The sequence below is a fragment of the Strix aluco genome, chromosome 20, assembly GCF_031877795.1.
Source record: "Strix aluco isolate bStrAlu1 chromosome 20, bStrAlu1.hap1, whole genome shotgun sequence".
NCBI classification, from domain to species: domain Eukaryota; kingdom Metazoa; phylum Chordata; class Aves; order Strigiformes; family Strigidae; genus Strix; species Strix aluco.
Genome location: NC_133950.1, coordinates 12,197,463 through 12,218,136, shown reverse-complemented (window position 1 = coordinate 12,218,136; position 20,674 = coordinate 12,197,463). Strand labels below are relative to the sequence as shown.

General features: G+C 43.9%; 1 protein-coding gene across 6 annotated transcripts in view; it reads left to right on the top strand.

Annotated features, from left to right (window-relative positions):
• Positions 1 to 20,674, top strand: part of BRD3 (bromodomain containing 3) — a 43,286-nt gene that overhangs the window by 1,306 nt on the left and 21,306 nt on the right. For all 6 annotated transcript variants that reach the window (XR_012625826.1, XR_012625825.1, XM_074845925.1 and 3 more), the window contains exons 2-4: positions 16,071 to 16,387; positions 19,096 to 19,233; positions 20,210 to 20,357. Coding sequence is in view for 4 of the 6 variants with exons in the window: in XM_074845925.1 (XP_074702026.1) it covers positions 16,187 to 16,387; positions 19,096 to 19,233; positions 20,210 to 20,357 (487 nt within the window). In the remaining 2 variants the exon portion in view is untranslated. The remainder of the gene's footprint in view (positions 1 to 16,070; positions 16,388 to 19,095; positions 19,234 to 20,209; positions 20,358 to 20,674) is intronic.

Here is a 20,674-nt window from a genome sequence, read left to right as displayed (position 1 = left end):
TAGAGCATTATTTGTAGCCTGCTTGGTTTCACTTTCAAACAAAGCTGTAGTGTTCAGGTCTCAGATCCGTGTGCGTCTTTAAGCTACACGATTCAGTCTTGCAGGGTGTTAATAGGGAAGGTGTTTCCTACAGAAATGACTTTTGACAACGTGGAGCATTCTGTAAGGTTTGCGCTAAATGTTCTGTGACAGTTCTGTAGGGTGGATATACCTTTCTGTTTTGATGTGTTCAGGAATTGAAAGTTACTAAAATAAACTTTTTTGGATAAGCAAATACGATGGCTTCACTAACACTTTGAATGTTTACTTTTTTTTTTTTACATCTTAAGTTCCCTAACACTAGTAAATAGTAGTTTAGGGGATAACATAATTAGCAAAGCACACCTGCTGTTCCTTGCTGGGAATGGAGAAGAGGGGTTTTTTTTAACGTGCTTGTTAGTATTTTTAACGTGCTCAGTATATGTGAATGTGCTGAGGGGGTGTCTAAATTGAACTGGAAATTTAGGTGTAAAGCTGAAACTCCTGTCTCGAGTTCACACAGTGCTAAGTCAAGGTATTAGGGAGGACTTGGTGACTACCATATGTGCTCCAGTATATGGGTGAGAAGTGCAGAATAAATATGTGTCAATCAAAACAAACAAGAAATCACCAAAGCAGTCTGGTTGCTTTACAAGCAAAAACCCCCGATCTGTATTGCTTACAACTACCCAACCACCTGAGCGTAGTGTAAATGCGAAGTGCTGCCTCCTAATCTGCAGATCACAGCACTAGCAGACTGCTGTGTGTCTTATTTTGTTAGCCCAGAAGTTTGGGGAGTTTTTAATAATACACTGGGAGGCTCCTGCTGAAACAAGAGTAACTCCTGACCTCAAAGCCTTCCTGTTTGGAAAGAGTAGCTGCTAAGATTGTATATTTGTTTCTCTTTGGTACGCACTGGTTAAAAATACTCACTCATGCATGCATTTAGTGCTTTGAGACAATGCTTAATAAAAGGGTTGGGCAGAGGGTAACAGTCTTATTCAATGTTCAGCATAAGCTTGATTGCAATATTGTCTTCTATACTCACTGCCTATATAGTGCTCAGTGCTGAGACAGTAGCTATTCCAATGAAAGGTTTTTTGGTTTTAGTGACCTATGCACGCAGAGTTTAAATTAAGAAAGAATGCAAGTGCAATGTAAAGTATCTCAGATTTGTTCTCAAAACTGACTTTGGAGTGTTAGTTCGGTTATCTTCAAATAAAAACTAGGCTCCCTTGCTTCTGGCAATAAAACTTCTGTCATTTAAGCACCGAGGTGCTTTCAAAAACTAGTTCTTGTAATTTAAAAAATATTTAGAAGAAAAGCATATTGAAGAAGTCTGGTGTTCCAGCTCAGTAAGCGTGCTAGGCAGCAGTGCTCTTTCACTGTCTCTAAAGAAGGCTGGTTTGTTTAGTGTCTGCAAATACAAGTATTTCAGTAGGCTTCGTAGCTAGTTGTTTCTCTGCACTGTTGTAACTGCGCTGGGTACAATGACTTAAATCCCAGTTCTTAATAATCGTGCAAAAGGCTTCTTTCCTGAGTTAAGAACTGTGTGTTTAAAACTTTATCCTTGAGTCGTCTCCTAAAATGGTGGGGAGCCTGACAGAGGTTCTTGGTATCCACAAACCATGTCTGCAGGCTGGGGATCCAGCCTGCCTGACCTGAGGGTCTCTTCCCCCCCGAGCCTGGGTGAGCTGAAGGCACTGCACACAGATAAAGCAATTTGCCTTGGTGAAGGCTGGGGCTTCCCGTAGTTTTTTAGGCACGTCTTTTAATTGGTACAAGTTCTGAAAGACTCTGTTTAATATTTAACCTCTTAACTTGGGGGGGCGGGGGGGGGGGCACTTGTGCAGTGGGTTGTGGGTTTCCAGCCAAGCCTTGCTGTTGTGCTTCTCCCTGGAGAAATCTGGGAGCCTGATCGCTCTCGTTGACAGCACAAACAACTCGGGAGTCAAATCCCTCTCCTCGGCAGCAGCTGAGTGATGTAGTGAGGTCTCATGTTTCAAAGGCTTAATTACTTTTACAAAATATATTGCGCTCTGTCTACTTTGGTAAGCTCTCAGGTGCTTTCAGCGCAGATGGAACTACACTTTGCTAAATAAATGAACAAAGAGTGTTCTGCATCTCAGTGTTGTTGATTGTTCCTCTTTAATCCTGGTTGCTCCTTCTTTGTTAATTTGCAAAATTCATTAATCCGCAGTGGGTTTTCCAATCATTACCATGAACCGTATGTTTTGTTTTGTTGTGTGTGGTGGTTTTGTTTTGTTGTTGTCTTTTTTAAATTGCCACATTATTCTCCAGTAATAGCCCAGAACACCGTTGTGAGCAATAGAGTTCTGGGAATTAGGAAGGAGCCATTGTTTGCTGTGCTGCTCAGTGAGCTGTCAGGACATTTTGGAAGGATGTGTGCATCTCGAGCTTTTCATTCCACAGTATCTTACTGCGACATTACTTTGTTTTTGTCAATCATTAGTGCTTGTTGGGAGTGAACAACTTTCTTTGAGGCACACTAACTCTTTAACACACTTGTCGCTAAAGCCAGCATTGGGAGGATTTAAATTCTTCTGGAGAGCAGTGTGGAAATTCACTGTAATGTGCTGCTTTTTCTACTAGTCCTTACTCTTTCTCTCCATTCTTCCTCATAAGATACCAACTGAAGAAGCACCTCTATTTTGGATTCCTTTTGTGCCTTTCGAGGCCTCAGTCTCTCCAGCTTGAGTCTGATAAGAAGACACCATCGTGTCTGGAAGTATTTCAGCAACATGAATAACCTGGGCTGTAGCAAAGGCAATCTGAGGTGAAATTTCTGTGCGTGGGGGACCAATCCGGAACAAAATGCCCCAGCTGAACTGATTCCATTTAGCTTGAAACTTTGAGATTTAGACTCAGTTCTGATTGACACCGGTCTGCTTTGGGAATGATCCTGTTTGCTCCTCTCTTTCCTTTAAAAAGAGAGAGGCAGACACAGAAAAGGATTGCAGTTTTCCCTGCTGGTCCTGAGAGCTGTTCCACTTGTGAAGTTTCACTTGGAGTGCTTTACAGCTGCACTGAAATCCTTGCAGAGGACTTCATGCACTGACAGATGTACGAGCAGAGATGCACTTTGTGTGACTGACTTGCCTGTCGTAACCAAACACAACCTGTACTGAAGGAAAGGCACGTTTCTCCTTGTGTGACTCTGTCTTTTCAACTGCTCAACTTACCCTTGTGTGACATTACGGAGGGTGCCTGGTTGGAGACCTCACTTTCTCGCAACCCACCAATATGGCCATGCCAATCTGTTTTCTGAAACTGCACTGGTCAATAGGTTTGGCTATAAGCAAGTGCGGAGTTTGCAGTATTGTGTTATTTTGCTGGGATGGGATGTAGAACGTAGCAGCCTTTTTGCTTACCAAGGCTGGTTTAGGAACTGTGCTGTGCTGTGGGCTATAGTGAAACCGGTACACTGAGCACGTGTGTGTTCTGTACTGTATGTGCAAGAATTGTGTGTGGGTATAATGGAGAATGCTGTTCCTTATTGGAAAGCATTGCCTTTTTGCAACTTTTCTGTTGATGCTACAGTTCTGTTTAGGGTCTGTGAAATAGCATTAAAGTGCAGCTCTTCAAGATGTCACGTGAAAGAGGGCCTGCTCCCTCAAGTTTTTGCTGGAGTAAGTACTTGTCTGAGTGTGAGTACTGTGCATCAGCTGGTGTGCTGAAAGTGTGTTCCTTTCCTGGACAGGAGTAAGCCACACAGGAATAAATCGGGATACTTGTGTCCACACTGCCGTGGTCATACTTCCTTTGACTTGAACTTCATCCATATGCAGGAGCTTTAAGAGAGGCTTAGGCCTTGTCTGTTCTCACTGCGCAGGAAGCTAAGCCGTGGGTGCTCTCAGCAGGAGCTAGGCGTGGGGAAGCTTAGCTCCTGTCTGTCCGCCTTGAGCAGTTTGAGGAGAGAGCAGTGTTCTCCTGGGTGTGCGGAGGGAGAGCACCTTCCCCCTTGGGAGTGTTAGGCAGCAGGGAGCACTTTTCCCCCTCCCCCTGAATTAGCTGCTTCTGCTCTGCACAGGGAGGGGTAATAGACTTTAAGTGTCAAATTTTTCCCTTTCTTGCAGACTGGTTGGGATTTTAAATCAGATGCATAAACTCAGGCAGTGGAAACTGCGCTGATGCCCTCTCAGGGAGCGACAGCAGTTTAGCTATCACAGTTTATTCACACCTTGCCTGACCTGCAACTTCCTTGCATAGCTGAGCAAATTTATGGATCTACCCAACCTTAGCAAAATCAGCGAGGCACTTTTCATCTCAAATAGTAGACCACATACAGCCTTTTGCATGTTTGGCAATGTTTGCTTTAAGTTAACACATGGAGTTATTCTGGGGCAGTGTGCTTGTTCAATGGCACTTAAATCGGTTTGGAAACATAAAGCTAAGTCAGTGCAACCCTTTTAGGAGAACGTGCGTAGGGGATGAGTGGTGGTCATCAAAGGGAGGGCTCCGGCAGCGTAAGTTACTGCTCCTCTGCAGCTAAGCTGTAATAATGAACTTGGTGGCTGGGTGTACTTACTCTGCCCCATTACCAAGTATAACATTACTGTGGCTCAGCTAACAAGTAGTATATTTATGTCATGGTAATTCAATCACTTCCATTTCATTGCTCATCCCCTTAAACTGACTTGATTGTCATATATTGATTTAGGTAGACTTTGCATGGGAAACTTGCAGCGCTGTAGCTGTAAACCCAGAGCATGATTTAAACCAGTGGCAGCTCATCCATTCTTACTACGCTTGCAATGCTTTTTGTCCTAAAACAAATTTGTTCTTTTTCAAAATAGTAGCTTTAATCATTTTAATATATAAAAATAAATTTAAAAATTGAGTAGGAGAAAGCATTGGAGCATGAGAAGTGTGCAAGGGAAGTCTGTTGAGGAAGGAAGGTATTTAATGAATCACTTCGATGGTTCTGCTGTGTACTATGAAATGCTTCTAACAAGTTAACATACGGATTGTGTCTGTTTATTAGAAGTCTGTCTTCTCTGTCGATGTTTGCATGGAGCTGCCTGTAAGGATAACATCTGTAGCACTTGTAAATGATATTAATGATGCTGATCTATGGCCATGCGGTACTGGTGCTGTAAGGGAGAATTGCAGTGTAGGTTATTAGGTACCCAGAGCAGAAAACAACCCTTTAAATAGGTAATACATAGGAGTTGAATGCTATTTGCAAGGTCTCTGTATTTTATACTTTGCTCAGAATACGTTTTGTACTTTAGTTTCGTTAAGAGGGGGCAGTCTTCCTGTTACATGTAGCCTCTTAAATTCAGTTGGAAGTGGAATTTGGCTGTATCTTAACCCCCCCCTCCCTGACAGGTGTCATGAAGGACCTCTTGGCTGTTGTAGTTTATCTTTCAGAAACGTGTTTAAAGAGTGCTGCAGTATGGGGAAAGGGATAAAGCAGATGGCAGTTTTAGCTTTGCAGTTTCTTCAGATGACAATTAGCGTTGTACTTAGTAAAGAACAGTTAAGTGTTTCCAGAAACCAAAGGTATGGTATTTGAACACCTTGTAAATATAGGTCCCTTTGCGTGTTTGCTTTTTTCCCTTTAAAATTTGGTATAACCGTAACACTGAGAAGGAATTAATGTATAAATGCATGGGAAAGGACTAATGACTTTAATTGTAGATGGTAGTGGAAATATTCATATCCCTATTTTACAAGTGGGGAACTGACAAGCCTACAGCATGGGCTGTCAAGAGCTGAGCTGAGGTGTCAGCATGCTGTTTTGTAGCTGTCTTTTCTGTAATTCTTTGTAGGTATAGCAGAAGCTTGGAGATGCTCTGCCCAGCAGGGAAGTATTTGAGCTCATGTTTTTTTGTTTCTGTTTTTTGCCTTTTCTTCAAAATGTTTTGTGTCCAGTAATCTCTTGTTTTGGAAATCAAAGTGCAGAAGAAGAAACAATCATGACAAAACCTGTCGTGGAAAGACTGTGTAATTTATTCACTATATGCTGAATCAAATTGAGTGAGTTTGAGGGGTTTTTTTCTTGTACTGTAAAAGTACACAGAGCACCATATGCCGATTAAAAAGGGGAAGGGCAGACTCTCTTTTTCAGAGCACAAATGTTTAACTGTGCAGATCACATTCTTTAAAAAGCAGAAGGAGAACCCTGCGAGGGTGTAGACGTACAATAATCCCATTAGGAGTTTTGAAGCTTGTGCGGGTGTTGCCACATTATGCTTTAATGGGTGTACCTAAATGCTTCTGTTATGCACGTATGATCTGAAACTTGGGTCAGTGCCAGACTATGTGTTTTCTGTTGTTTTGGATTTTTTATAATTTAACTGAAGGATGGTTTGATAACTAGAAATTGGCAAAACCAATTTCTGGAGTCACAGGATAAATCGACAGTAGTATCATATGTTGCATAAGTCATGCTTTGGAGAAGACAGGCTGTAAGGTGAACAGAGGGGAATTAGGAGGCAGAGCCTTGAAGGAGGTGGGTTGTGGTGCTGACCTGCACTGTGATTTTTTTTTTTTACTATTATTATTATTTTTTCTTTTTAAGACTGTTACATCTTACCAATTTGTGCCTCTTCCCTGGCCTGTCTGGACTGCTCACTCCTTAGGGCAGGAACTCTGCATGCTGCACTGTGCTTGGTCCTAGTCAGGGCAGTGAGCCTCTTGGTCACAGTGCAGTTGGTGTCTAGGCACATCCATGGTGAAACATGGTTGAGGTGTTTAACCTGTCAATTCATTGCCCTAGCAATCAGGCTCCAGATTTTATTCCATCTCCCCATCCCACTTGCAATGTCTGGTCATGAGCAGAGGTTGCAGTCTCCTACAACATGTACTGTCCTCATACAGCGTGTGGTGGTCCTTTCTGTGTGTTGCTGCATTTAATACTCGTGACCAAGCCTGAATGAACCATGCCAGGGCTTCTCTCCCCTTCCTCTAGTCTGTAGTTCTGAAAAGTAGAGTGAGTATGTATGCACATTTAACAGCAGGCTTGTGGTCAATCACACTTTCAAACTGCATAAAATGGGAAGCTTTACCTTCCTATCTCCTCACTCTTTTCATTCCTCCTTTCTTTCCCTGACTTTCTCTATGCTTTGCTTTCTCCCACAGGGTGTAGGTTAGCTGCCTGTTTTCTCTTCCAGTTTATCTGCTCAGTAGTATTTGTATCTGTTTCTTTCCACCACTTTTGCTTCCTGAAGAAAAATAAGCAAAAGGAACCCTCGGCTGACTTCTGCCGAAGGCACTAAGTATCAGGTTAAGACTGTTCATCATCCAGTACTGAAATGATTAACAGCTTCAGCCTGCTTGCTTGTCGCTTTGGTGGTGCGTCCAGGATGTACTTGTTGCTCCTGGACTTTCAGATGTATGTTTTCTTCTTAGCAGCTCTCAGCAAGTGAGACTTTTCCTGCTGTGCTCCTTGTGCACTGTGGCAGTATTGCCTGATGGCTGGGCAAGCAGGAACCCAGAGACTCCCCTGCCACTGAGCGTGTTACCACATCAGGCCATCACAGTTTCAGTCTCCCACTTACAGAGCAGTTGGGAATGCTGACATTGAAGGATGCTAATAAAGGGTGACTGTGGTTCAAACCCAAGTGAGCAAATGGATTTGTAGTTCTGATTGAAGTGTGGATTTGAATGCATAAGCAGGGGTGAGTAGAGGTGGAGAAGTAGATTCTGTCCATCTGTGAAATTTAAAGTGATAATTATACTAGAAACATTGAGAGGTGGAATAACAAAGAAAGCATTGAGCAGACAGCATTTATGCCAGTTTTGAGTTTGCAAAATTGGCCAGTCTGAAGTTGTGACCAAGTCTGTAGAGTCTTTTGCTATGCCTGTCAGCAAGGTTTGAATTTGGGTTCATCAAACTTTTTCCCCCTCCTTGTCCAACTTTCTTGTAGACATGGAGATTCCTCTTCTTCACTAGGCTGCAATTTATTTTTGTGGCATTTTAGGCAATGTGATGAAAGAGAACAAGATCTGCATGGTCTTGCAGCCCTTATGCTTGTACAATGGGACTTCTCTAGCTGGGATCCTGTTCTGCAGCAACCCTGCAGTGAGAGGGTGTATCTTCAGGGCTGGGTAGTACTGACTAGATCAGCTATCATAGCTATTGTAACTGCAACAATAGGAGCACCCACGAGTCTGATCAGTCTGAATAGACTCTCCAGCCCCAGATATCTAGCACTTAACCTCCTTTGTCATTTTATCTCTCCCTACTAGGCAGCTGAAGAAGGGGTTGACCCATGTAGAGGAACCAGAAAGTGTGGAGAGCTTGAGTTTGTCTTTGCCTAAACCTTCCTTAGAAAGAGCTTTATCTTGATTGACCAATTAGTTGTATATTGTAAGTGATAAGTCTGCAAAACCCTCTGTGGAGAGCCGCAGAAACTCTGCAACTTATAGAGAGGGGAAAGTTTCTTAGCACTTCGCAGGATGGGGCTTGAAGTGGTTACTGAATCACAGGTGAGGACTGAGTTGCTGTCTGTTGTGGTTTGTACCATCCAATGTGCCTTCAGCCATGCTCCTGCCTCCCTTAGGTCCCCAGCCCCCTCCATCCTGCTCCTGACGTGTTGGGAGCTTGTATGGTATGTGGCCATGTGCCAGCACCTTCCCAGCGCTTCCTTTTTGCCTAATGTCCAAGGCTGCAGGGCTTCTGCTGCACATGGGCTTTTGGGGGACTTCAGTAACCCCTACAAGTGCCAGAAATTGCCAAATAAGCATTCAATGTGTTGCAGTGCACTAGATAAGAGGGAGTATATTCTCTGAAGCAGGTTCACCTTCTCTCCTTTTGCTGTAAACCTTGATTGGGTGCTGTCTGGCTTCCCTCCGACTCTTCCCCTGATTATGAAGTGTTGTGGGTTCAACCCTGTGGGTCATGCAAGGTGATTTCATTGCATCTCCACCTTTCCCCTCTAGGAAGAACTGGCACGATCAGAACTCTGCCCAGGCATGTGATTATCCCAAACACTTCCCTTTCTGTGCCAGATCTCTTACGAAAATGAAGGCTGAAACAGCCCAATACTTTTTTTTTTTCCCCACTGCCATAAAGGTGTAATTGATGTATCTTGTGTGAGAGGCACAACCACTGGCATTTTCCCGTGAAGTACCTACCCGTTCCCATCCTGTTGATTTGACTCTGCCTTCTGAGAGTGGTGATGTGCAAGCCACCAGCTGCTCTACATGCTCTGAAACCTGTTCATAGATGCTTATTTCCACTGCTACAGCTAAGCATTTGTTAACATTTTCGTTATAGGTCACCCAGTTAATTTGCTGAAGTACTTCCTATGAGATTTTTTACAAGTGCAATTCACTTTATTTCAGACATCTCAGTCCGTTCCTTACTGCAGAGTCAGGTCTCAAAGGTGGCTGAGCTCTTGCTGTCAGGAATCCAATACAGAGTAAGCTCTTTAACCACTCACACTTTTCCTTCCTTGTTAACAAAACTACGTAATTCAAGAGCTTGCACAAAACCAACATATGTCCAAGTTAAAATTTGCCTCCATGTTTTCAGAGGACCACAAAAAGTAGGGCTGGAAGAAATGTCCAGAGGTCATTTCTTTCTCCCCGATCCAAAACAAGATCAACCATACCTAATCCATTGCTGAGGCCAGTTACTTAAGCTGTTCTCAAAAGCAAACTCAAAGCTATGAAAATGAACTTGTTATAGTGTGAAACATCACTCCCTGCGCTTGAAACTGCAGCCTTTAGAAAGCAGTTGAGCCCCATATGATTTGTGTGTTGCAGGAGGTATGTGACATGCATCTAAATTCTTGCTCAGACTTGATCAGAAGGTGCTTCCTGTGGCGTTAGCAACTTGGTGGAGAGAAATACTCTGGCCTGTGATTATCAGAAAGACCATCATATTATTTGAAGCGCCTAGAATGGTGCTTATAGGACTCCCCAGTACTTTTATAGTCGAGATAAAGTGACTTTTGGGTACCCCTGAGTTTGAAGGCACAATGTGAGACATCCTAAAGCGTAAAGTGATTTACAGGGAGCACTGAGTATTTATCAGAACTGAAGGCCCTTGAAATTGCCAGTTACTTCTGGCTGATTCTTATCTACTGGTTAGGAGCCCACAGGCTCCTTACTGAGGAAACACCTGCTCTTATAATAGCCGAGGAGAGACCAAGGGTGGGAAGTCCGTCTGCATAATCTGATGAGCATTAAACTAACCAAGTCAAAAGCCAAGGAACTGACTTAATCTTCTGTGATCTTTTTCTTTCCCTCATGCAGAGGTAAGTTAAGGACACAATTACATCTCCCAGTCTCAGGATGTTGTTGGGGCTGTGCTGAAAATAATATGCGTGAAAAGCAAATCTCTGATGTGTGGAATTAATGATTTGGGAGACGAGGACAGCTGAATGGACAGTCAGAGTGCAAAGCTGCATTGTACCATAGGGGCACTCAAGCCAAATTCCCATTTCCTGCAGTGAAGCCAAGTGCAAATGCCTCATCCCCAAGTCTTGAGGGAGTGGCATATTGTGTATAGCATGTGTGTGTCTGCCAAGACGGTGTTGGCTGATAAAGCAACTCATCTGTCCTCAAGTCGTGGTCTCAAATCGCAGATCCCTTGAGTCTGAAGAGAACATCCCTGCTGACATAGAGTTAGGAGGTAGTGAAAGCTGCCTGCAGCTCAGTTCCTATATGGGACTGTGAAGGGAGAGGAAGGCAGAGTAGGAGGAAAAGGAGGACATCCACCAGCTTTGTTTCCTTCTGAGGAGCCTGGAGGAGTGGTGATGTAGCCCTTACTTTCTACAGCCATAGAATGAAACGGGCACAACCCTCAATTAATAATCTTACCTGACTTGAAGGTCGTGTTGAGGTGTAGTAGTGTGCTAAACCTCTCCTGCAGTTGCAAGAAAGTCTGGGCAAAATGATCATAAGCCTGCTGCTTCTCTGAGATGGGGAGTAGCATATGGCAGCAAATCTGACCAAGCTTCCAGCTCTTGCTGCTGTTGGGGGGAAAAAAGGGACCAAGCGTCTGCTTTGGTGGCTGCAAGGAGCCTATGTGGGGGAGTAGTGCTTGGAGTAGCAGTGTGAGGATGCCTGCTCCAGCTGCCCTGCTGTCTCAGTGTGGTTCTAGCTGCTGGCTCCATCCTACTGTCAGAAAGGCTCAGTCACTGCCTTTCATGCCTGTGCGAGGAGCGTTGCTTCAGAGGTGCTGTTTCTCTGACGGGCTGGCTGATGAAACCAGGGCCAGGCACTGGCCGGGGTTCAGGGCTCTGCTCTCGGCTCTGCCGCGGGCTCGCTGGGTGGCCCTGGGCAGGTCACTTCACCAGGGTGTGAAGCGTGTGTTGTGAGCGCCAGCCCTTCGAGGTAGGAACAGGGTCTTACTGTGTGTCTGCAGAGTGCTGAGCGCTGAGGGACCTTGGTCTCTGCACAGCCTCCATGTGCTACTGTAATGCAAATAATAACATGGAGGTAAAGATGAGGTCAAGGAACATCTCTTAAACTTGATAATTTTCCCTGATGGGAAGATTTATGTTGCTGTTTCTGGCTGGGCTGGAATTGCACCAGTTTTTGATCAGTGTCCAAGTAACCATGCAGAAACACTATAGCAAGGAAAAAAAAAAGTTGTTGAGCTCACATGCTAACATAAAGCTTGCTACCTTCTAATTTTGCAATCAAAACAAATACCATCCTGTACTGCACGAACAGCAGCAAGGGAGTGAGCCATCCGTTAAATGTTCGGCACTGCCAAAGGAAGTGGCAGAACCGTTAGCTGAAGCAGCAGGCTTACTGGCACAGTGCACATTTCATGGGGCTTTATAGCTTCTTTTAAAATAGTCTCCACCACTGCAGACAGTCTGTGGGCTGCATCAGCTGAGTAAAATGTTATTCTGCTAGTACAGGGAATTATTAACATGTTTTCTCCATGCCAGCTGTCTCTCCACTGATTGACCCATGCAAGCAGCTCAATGAAAGAAAAGTTTAAAAAAAAAAAAAATCCTTCCAACTTAGCTGGGTTTTTTTGATGACTGGTTTGGCTGAGGGGTGTGCCAAACCCCATAGCTTTGCTGGATGCCACACTGAGGTTGCAACTTAGCTCAAAAGGACAGACTGAAACTCCAGAGAAGCAAGATTTATTTGAGAGTTTGGGTTTGGGTTTTGCTTTTAATTATCATCTCAGACTGGGATGAGTAAGAAGGAAGAGAAATGCTCAATGTGGGAAGCAGTGTACGCTCGTCATGTATGACAGCAAAAGGGTGTACTTTAAATTTGTCATATCAAAACTGTGCATGTGCAGCCAGAGGAATCAAGAACAGCTTCTGTTACTTGAACATTACAGGTCTGAGGGGCAGGATAATTAGTAATTTAAAAATTTAAATTTAAGAAGTTATTACTCCAGGGCTAAAAAGTCCAACCTTTAGGCCCTCGCTGGAAGGTGCCAAGCCTGGTTTTGGCAGTCTTTGTTCTAGGCTTGTACAGTGATGTCCTGGTGCACAGCTGGGCTCCTTATAGTTTAAATAATTATTGATAGTAATGCATTTTCAGTAGATGCTGAAGTGCTTAGACTACAGCTGCGTATTTTGATTCTACTTGTAGTTATGGGACAATTTGTGTAAGCTTGCTTGTTTTTCTTTGTGAGACTGCTTAAGTGTTGTGTTGGACAATTTGTGTGGTAAGTTGGGATGTCAGATGGTCATGCCCCTTGCTTTCCTCATTTAATAAATGAGGTCTGATAACTAGTACATTTCTAAAGCAGGGCCATGGCCTCTCTGAATTCAATGCCCTACACTTCTGGACATTTCCAAAGCATTTGCACCCTCAGCTTCCAGATTCTTCAATCCTGCTTTTTACATTCTTAAAAAGAATATTATTTTGAAACTTTAGAAGTAAAAGAATGGATGTAGAAAGAAATTTTTTGCTTTAAAAATTAACGAATAATCTGTTGTCAAAGCAGCTTCCCCAGCAAATTATGAGGAAGCTGATGGACCAACGGTTAAAAAAGTGCAGTGAGGCATATGCACATTAAAGCTGTATTTATGCCAGGAACAGATACTTCCAGTGCTGTTGAGATAGCCCAGGTAGCTATTCCTGTCTTTCAGCTGCAGGATCCAGCATTTAAATGACAGTGCTGCTAAGAGGTTTGGGGTTTGTAGCCACTTCTGGTTGTAGTAACCAGTGAGTTGGAGCATGCAAGTTACAGGCGATCAGCTGTCAGAGGACTAGCTGAGTTGGCAACCGTGATTCTGCCCCTCCAACCTTTGGTAATGTTCTTAATTAAAATCCTTTCTGAGTTGTGTCACTGATGACTGTTACATGCCTCTCTTATGTGAACTGTAGAAGCCTTGTTTAAGCTTGATGATCAGCATGTGCATGTGAAGAGGCAGTGCACGTCCCAGAGAGTTTGCAGACTAGCTGGGTGGAGCAGATGCAGACAGAAGGGAACTACTACTATCTCCGTGGCGCAGATGAGGAGCTGTGGTGTGAAGATACTGAATGCCTTGGCTAAGGTCAGAGGAGCAGTCTGGGAGAGGCAGGAGCTAGATCTGTATTTTTTTGAATTACAGTTCTAGGATTTAATAAAAATTAATTTTAAAAAATGCTTATCAAATCGAGTTTGAGAGGTAGGAGGACATCAGGAAATTAAAATTAAAAGAGAATTGTTGTATTTAACCTGAGGTTATTTAAAGGGAAGACTTAAGATTACACTGTGTAGTTTCAAACTTGTGACTGAAATGCTCTGTAGCAGCAGGAGTTGCTCTCTGTGGGCATTTTATTTCCCATCAGTCCTTGCATTGGATTCAGTTTGTTAATCAAGATGACAGCAAACAAAATGCTTCAGTGGTGGTCACCAGGGGCCTGCAGTCAGCGTTCCATATACTTGGATGATGGATGTTGCTCGGAGGCCTTGGGGTCTGACATCCATGCAGAGAGCTGTCCAGAAGGAGACTGAGTGAAACTTCCAAATTATCTTTTTAGTTCTGTGTCTGTTCCCCCACCCCTTGATCTGAAGATTGCATTTTGCAATATTTCAGCTGCTGCTGTGAGTTGATGGAAAATCACAAGAAAATGATTCCCCAGTTTCTTCCAAATCTGAAATCCCAAATAACATCCTCGTTTTGAAATTCCTTGCCCAGAGGATGCCAGCATCCCTTTTGGCTGCTTGGTGATCACCCTGCCTGCCAACAGGAGCACGACCAGCACGATCAGATGAGAGTGGGCTGGGGAGCAGACACTAGTCCTTTTTGAACTACTAAGCTGGGCTCTTGAGTTATCAAAGAATAGGGACCAGAGGCCTGGTTCTGGATCTAGACTTGTGCCATATACATGGCACAAGGAAGTCCTACTGCTGTCTGGTGCTTTTCCTGCATCCTTGGAATATAATGGGTCTCGTGAGTGGATGGTGGCAGAGTCATAACTGGTCTTGTCTGCAAACATAAGCAAGTGTACTCACATATGGGTTTGTTTTTAGATTTTCAATAATTTTCCATAGAAGCACTATAAAAAAAAATCAACTATAACTAAAAAAAACCCCAAACAAACCCAAATCTGGTTTCTAGAGCCAAGAACACCTGTGAGCCAAACCAAACTGGTCCATGGCAAGGTGCACCCAGTGGCCAGAGCACTGGGCTGTCCCTCACAACTGTGGCACCCAGGGCACCGGCTGCTTTATGGTGTGGTTCCCTGTGCCATGACGACACCAGGGTGCTGGATGTTGTCCTAGTTCTGGAGCTGCTGGGACAGCAGCTGGCCTCCAAAATGCAAATGCCTCCGTTACCTGGGCAGGCCTGAGAAGACTGATTAATTTAAATATCCCTCTGTGCTGCAGATCTGTTTGTTTGTACACATCTATTTTTGTAAAATTCCTCCAAATTAGGTATGTGTTTACTTTTTGCTGTCATCTAATCAGCAACTCAGAGGGTAAGTTGATGTTCTATATTTAGTCCAGATACTCAGTAGAGATGGTTAGGGATCTATCAAAGAGGAGGTTTTTGGTTTTTTTCCTAGGATGTCTCTCCTTCCTGTATTACTGCAGCTTTTGTCTCTGCTCATGTTACTCTGTGAAACCAAGAAGCATATGTCAGTGAGAGTATTTGTGTGCCTTTCTGAACATACTTGAAATAATTTGCCTCTGGAAAGTGATTGTGGTCTGTTTGCCATGAGAAGAGTAGCTGCAGTCCTGATGTGAATTGAAATATCAAATGTTTATGGAAGATGATATAGCAAAGCTGTTTACCATATGGTATACAAGACACAGTGATACTTGACCATTTTTTTCCCTGCAGTTTGCTGGGGAAAAAATAGAATACAATAATGCAATTTGTGTATTCTTCTGTATTTCATGTGTGCCTTTAAGAGAGAGCGTGACGGTGCTCTCTTAGCCAGATCATGGGATATAATACCAGTTATTATTTATATCAAACCTCTATCTTGAGACTTCCGTACGAAACTGAGAGCCCAGTCAGGTCCATGTAGTAAGGGACACAGTAAGACAATTATGAGATTCAAAGTGCAGATCACTTTAAGTTAGGATGTTTCTAGTGCCACCTTTCATTCTCAACTGTTCACCACACCTCCCTCTGCCCCTTTCTTCATCTCTCTGGATCGAGGGCCTCTGACAGCTGTCGTCTGCTCTTGATCATGGGCTTTTAGACTAACCGTTGCACCAGTGTAGAGACTTGTAAGCTGACTCAGTGCCAGCCGGCATGGGTCTAGAGACAATGCAGTTAAGTTTAGATGGAGCTGCAAGCTATGGATTTACTAGCTTGGATCAGCACATTCATGGGAGTCTCTGCATTACTTCCTAACTGTATTCTTATGCTACCCCATGTGTTTTCTTTGCACGAAGATGCTCTCTGAGCCAGATAAAGCAAGAACTAGTCCTGTGAAGCTTACTGGCTCTCTGCAGACTTTGAATTTGGGAATTGCTGTTCCACTGTCTCTTGGGTCTTGAACTGTGCCTGTCATCAAGATGAAGTGTGTTACAGGGAACGAAGCAGATGGGGTAAAGAGCCTAAGCTCAGACACTCAACAGAAGTGTCTTAACATGCCTACTTCAAGTAAGGATCTGTATTTATACATTGTCCTCTTCCTCTCATTTGATGTAGGTTGTATGATTGGACCCTGGAAATGGGATGTCAGTCCCGTTCAGGGAGCATAAAGGAAGAAAGAAAATATCCCAGTTGCTGCTGCTGTGACAGCGAGTGAGAACAAGAGCAGGAAAATGTCGACAGTCACATCAGCAATCCAGGCTCCTCAGGGCCCTGTGAATCCGCCGCCTCCGGAGGTCACTAATCCTAATAAGCCTGGCCGGAAGACCAACCAATTGCAATATATGCAAAATGTTGTGGTAAAGACCTTGTGGAAGCATCAGTTTGCTTGGCCTTTCTACCAACCTGTTGATGCAATTAAATTGAATTTGCCGGTATGTATCTATTATCTTCTGCTCGCTATTCGGTTCTTAGAAGGCTTTTGTGTTGGTGAGAACAGTCTTCTGATCACTGGATCAAAATGCTTTTGCGGATTTCCTTGAATGCTCTTAGACTTACCAAATTTAGAAGATGGTGAATTTCAGAGCTGGAGAGGTACGGGTGTCTGATAGAGAAAACTGCTTCTCACTTAGGGAGGGAAGAGAAGAGCATGCAGGCAAAAACTGTCTTAGAGCAACTGAAACATGGTGCTTTGTAGCTTACCTCTGTTTATTTTTGTGTTTTCACCCCTTGTGCCACCTCTGCCCAATTTGAGAGAGTCTTGAAGCCCACTCTCCTCTCAATTTGGCATTGGGTTAATGTAACTTGTGTTTTCAATAGACTTTCCTGGGTTGGCCACTGACTTCAGTGTTGAGGAAGACAGGAGAAGCCTGATTACCAAGGATACTGTGGATCTAGATATTTTCAAATGCTGTACTAGAAGCAGAAAGAACAGAACAGTTGCATTTACCCATCTGCCTCCTGTGCCTGATGATATATACCCCGTCTCAGACCAGATAGTATAAGATATAGCCCGGTTATTCATAAATGACCAAAGTTTATTAAGCTGCTTTCTTCCAGGGAACAGAGCCACACACTCTTGTGGTTTAACCCCAGCCAGCGACTAAGCACCGCGCACTTGCTCAGTCCCCCCCTCACCCCTACAGTGAGATGGGGAGGAGAATCGAAACAAAACTTGTGGATTGAGATAAGAACAGTTTAATAATTGAAATAAAAATAAAATAGAATAATAGTAGGAATAATAATAATTGTAATAAAAAGGAAGATAACAAAAAGAGAGTGAAATAATACCCAAGGTAGACAAATAATGCACAACACAATTGCTCACCACCTGCTGACCAGTGCTCAGCCAGTCCCCGAGCAGCCAATTCCTGGCCAATTCCCCCCAGTTTATATACTGGGCATGATGTCATATGGTATGGAATATTCCTTTGACCAGTTTGGGTCAGCTGTCCTGCCTGTATCTCCTCCCAACTTCTTGTGCTCCTCCAGCCTTCTTCCTGGCAGGGCATGAGACACTGAAAAATCCTTAAGTTATTATAAACACTACTTAGCAACCACTAAAAACATCTGTGTGTTATCAACATTATTCTCAAACTAAATCCAAAACACAACACTATACCAGCTACTAGGAAGAAAATTAACTCTATCCCAGCTGAAACCAGGACACTCTTCACCTCTTCAGAGGGGTCCTGTAAGTGTAAAAACTCAGCAGTGGAGGTGTACCCCTACCCACCTGCTTCACTTAAATACAGACACGTCCACCCTGTTGTATGCTCAGCCAGGCAGCCCATTGCAAACTAACTCTGCTGCTTTGAGCAAGAGGGTTGTATGTAGGATTCAAGAGAGCATGGTTCTGGGATGTAAGGTCAGGAGTGCTCCAGTTACGGCAGCTTATAACCCAATTTTATGGACTGGATCAGGAGTCTTTTGAACTCTGTAATGTTGTTGATGGGTACTATTTAAAGGACTAGCTAAGAGAGTAAAATACTTAACGCCTGTATAATATTTCTCTAGGTCTGTGCTCCTTTGTGTCTTCTTTTTGTGGATTTAGTTTCTCAGTGAGGCATTTTGAGGTGGTTTTAGGGCAGGTTATCAGAAAATTTAAAGGAGGAGTTTTTGGAAGAACAGTTGTTTTTCACATGTGGCCTAAATCTCTACAAGCCCGGTAGCCAGCAGGATTGCCTTTTTGCCCTAGTGTGGCTTGCCTGGAAATATTGGTATCTCGGATCACACTTGAGGGCTGGGCTCAGAGAGTGGCCAGTGGCTGTACGTGGCTTCGTGTGCACGTGCAGCGAGAGGGCTTGCTGCTCTTCTCCAGAATGAGAAAATTATGGTGTATAACCTTGCATATACCTAGAGTGTCTCCAGGCTAATCACAGCCTCTACAGATGCTTGAGTCCAGCCCAGAAAGAAACTGGGTTAACATGTGAAAGCCTTTTAAGGGCTGAAATGCCCATAAAAGAGAGACCAAAGCTTTTAGCACAGTCAGCCAGTGCTGGCACTGATAAACTTCTGTAAGTGCCAGAGGCAGCCTTTTAAAAAGGGAGGCAAAAATGCTGTTTCCCAAATTGCAGCCAGTTCACCATTAAACTGAACACCCTGCCAAAGCTGGTGTTGACCCTGCTGCCCCAACTCCTGGTCCCACGTGAGCACGAAGCACATCGCTCCGGTGTTAGTCCAGCTGTCAAGTGTGGTACCCTTCCACTCTGTGGCACAATCCAAAGTGGCACCTACAGCCTTGTAAGGGGTATGAAGGCTGCAAACAGCTTCCAGGGACAGCTGCTCAGAAAGCATCTTTTCCTCTACGTGTTACTTAGTGCCTTCCCAGTTCAGCTGTCCTTACAAAAAGCAGGTAATGTCCAAGTAGCTCTGTGTGTGTGTGTTTAAGCATGTGTTTGGGGGAGCTGGGGAAGATTGGTGGTGGTGGAAGGAGTTCTCGTGCTTTGTAGTCAAGTTCATAGTAATGATAAAGGCTACAAAATAGAAAAATAAATGAAAGCAAAGGTGATACTTACAATTTCCACAAAAATCTGGGGATGTGTTTCTTGGGAGGGGGAATGAGGAGAAAGCTGGGACTAGAGGGAGGTGTGAACAACACTGCCTATCAGGAGATGTAATGTCTTTCCTGTTTCTCCAACAGGATTATCACAAAATAATAAAAAACCCCATGGACATGGGAACGATCAAGAAGCGCCTGGAACATAACTATTACTGGAGTGCCAGTGAATGTATGCAGGATTTCAACACCATGTTTACAAATTGTTACATTTATAACAAGGTAAAGAGCCCAGACAAGCCTTTAGCTGGGGCGCTGCCTAGAAAAGACCCCACCTACAACTGTTACAGTGCAGGTTTTGAACAGGGCCAGCTCCACTGCGCTCCGGGCCCTCCTTGCAAGGATTTGAAATGCCACTAATTGCAACCACATTACTTGAAATGCACAAAGCTGTCTTTGTGCTGTGTCTTTCTTCCCCCAGACTAGTTAAAATGGCAAATGTGCCTTTTAATTATAGGTAGATTTCTGTTCTGGGGTTATGTAGCAAGTTTTTACTCCTTTTATTTTCAGTTAGGAATTCTTTGAGATGAGCTACAGTTTACGCAGTGCTTTGCAGGTGTTCTGTGGGGTATTAATGCTGTGTGTTACATGGGCTGTCTAGCAGTAAATACTACCTCTTAGCAGCAGAGAGCGGTTCAGGAAGTATAACTCTTTTCTCTGCCCATGTCTCGTCCATACTTGCACACCTTTAGACTGCTTATTACTTTGGGTTTGGCTTGTTTGATGTTTTGTTAGGTTGTTAAAAGCCTCTATTCTTTGTATAATGTTTTCTGCAGTGGTTTGTCATCATTGACCCATACTGGCAAACAAGCTGAAATAAACAAATTAATTAGTTTGAGCCACAGAGTATGTGTTTACACTCTTCTCTTGGACCTGCTGGCAAGCAGGGCAGGACAGCTCATCTGTTCCAGTTTGCTGCTTCCACGCTGTTGCACGGGATGCTAGTTCTCAGGCTCCTACTGGAAGTCCTGCTAACTCTCTGGGTGCAGCGTACTTAGAGGCTGTAATGATTGCATGCTAGACCAGAATAGAAGAGCAGGAGGGTAGCACGCAAGCAGGGAGAAGAGCTACTCTGGTTATTGTTGGAGCTTGGATACGTGAAGGGCAGTGTCGATGGGGATTTCAAAGCCTGATCTTGAACCTGTCTGCTTCTAATATGTGGATGATGCAGCATGGGCTTGTATTCTTCTTTCTGCAGCCCACAGATGACATCGTCCTCATGGCCCAAGCCCTGGAGAAGATATTTCTGCAGAAGGTTGCCCAGATGCCTCAGGAGGAAGTCGAATTATTACCCCCAGTTCCTAAAGGCAAAGGTCGCAAGCCGTCAGCAGGCACGCAGAGCGCAGGTATTAACCCCATCCAGTGACATTAAATGTTGTGAGCCTGTTGCTGAGGCCTGACCCACCTTACAAGCTGCCTGATGTTGCAAATGGTGAAGAGACTGGGAAGGAAGCATGTAGTCTAATGGTTAAAGCAGTAGAGAGGAAAGCATGGGATGTCTAGATAATGTTCACCCAGTGTTTCAGGGCTTGTCTGTCTTAAGGCCACTCTGCATTTGTCGTACAAACATCTTGCCATCTGTGACTTACCCATCCATGCAGCGCTTTAGTCAGGGAGGACAATGCTGTTGCTTCCTGTATGCAAAGAATAAATCAAGGCAAGA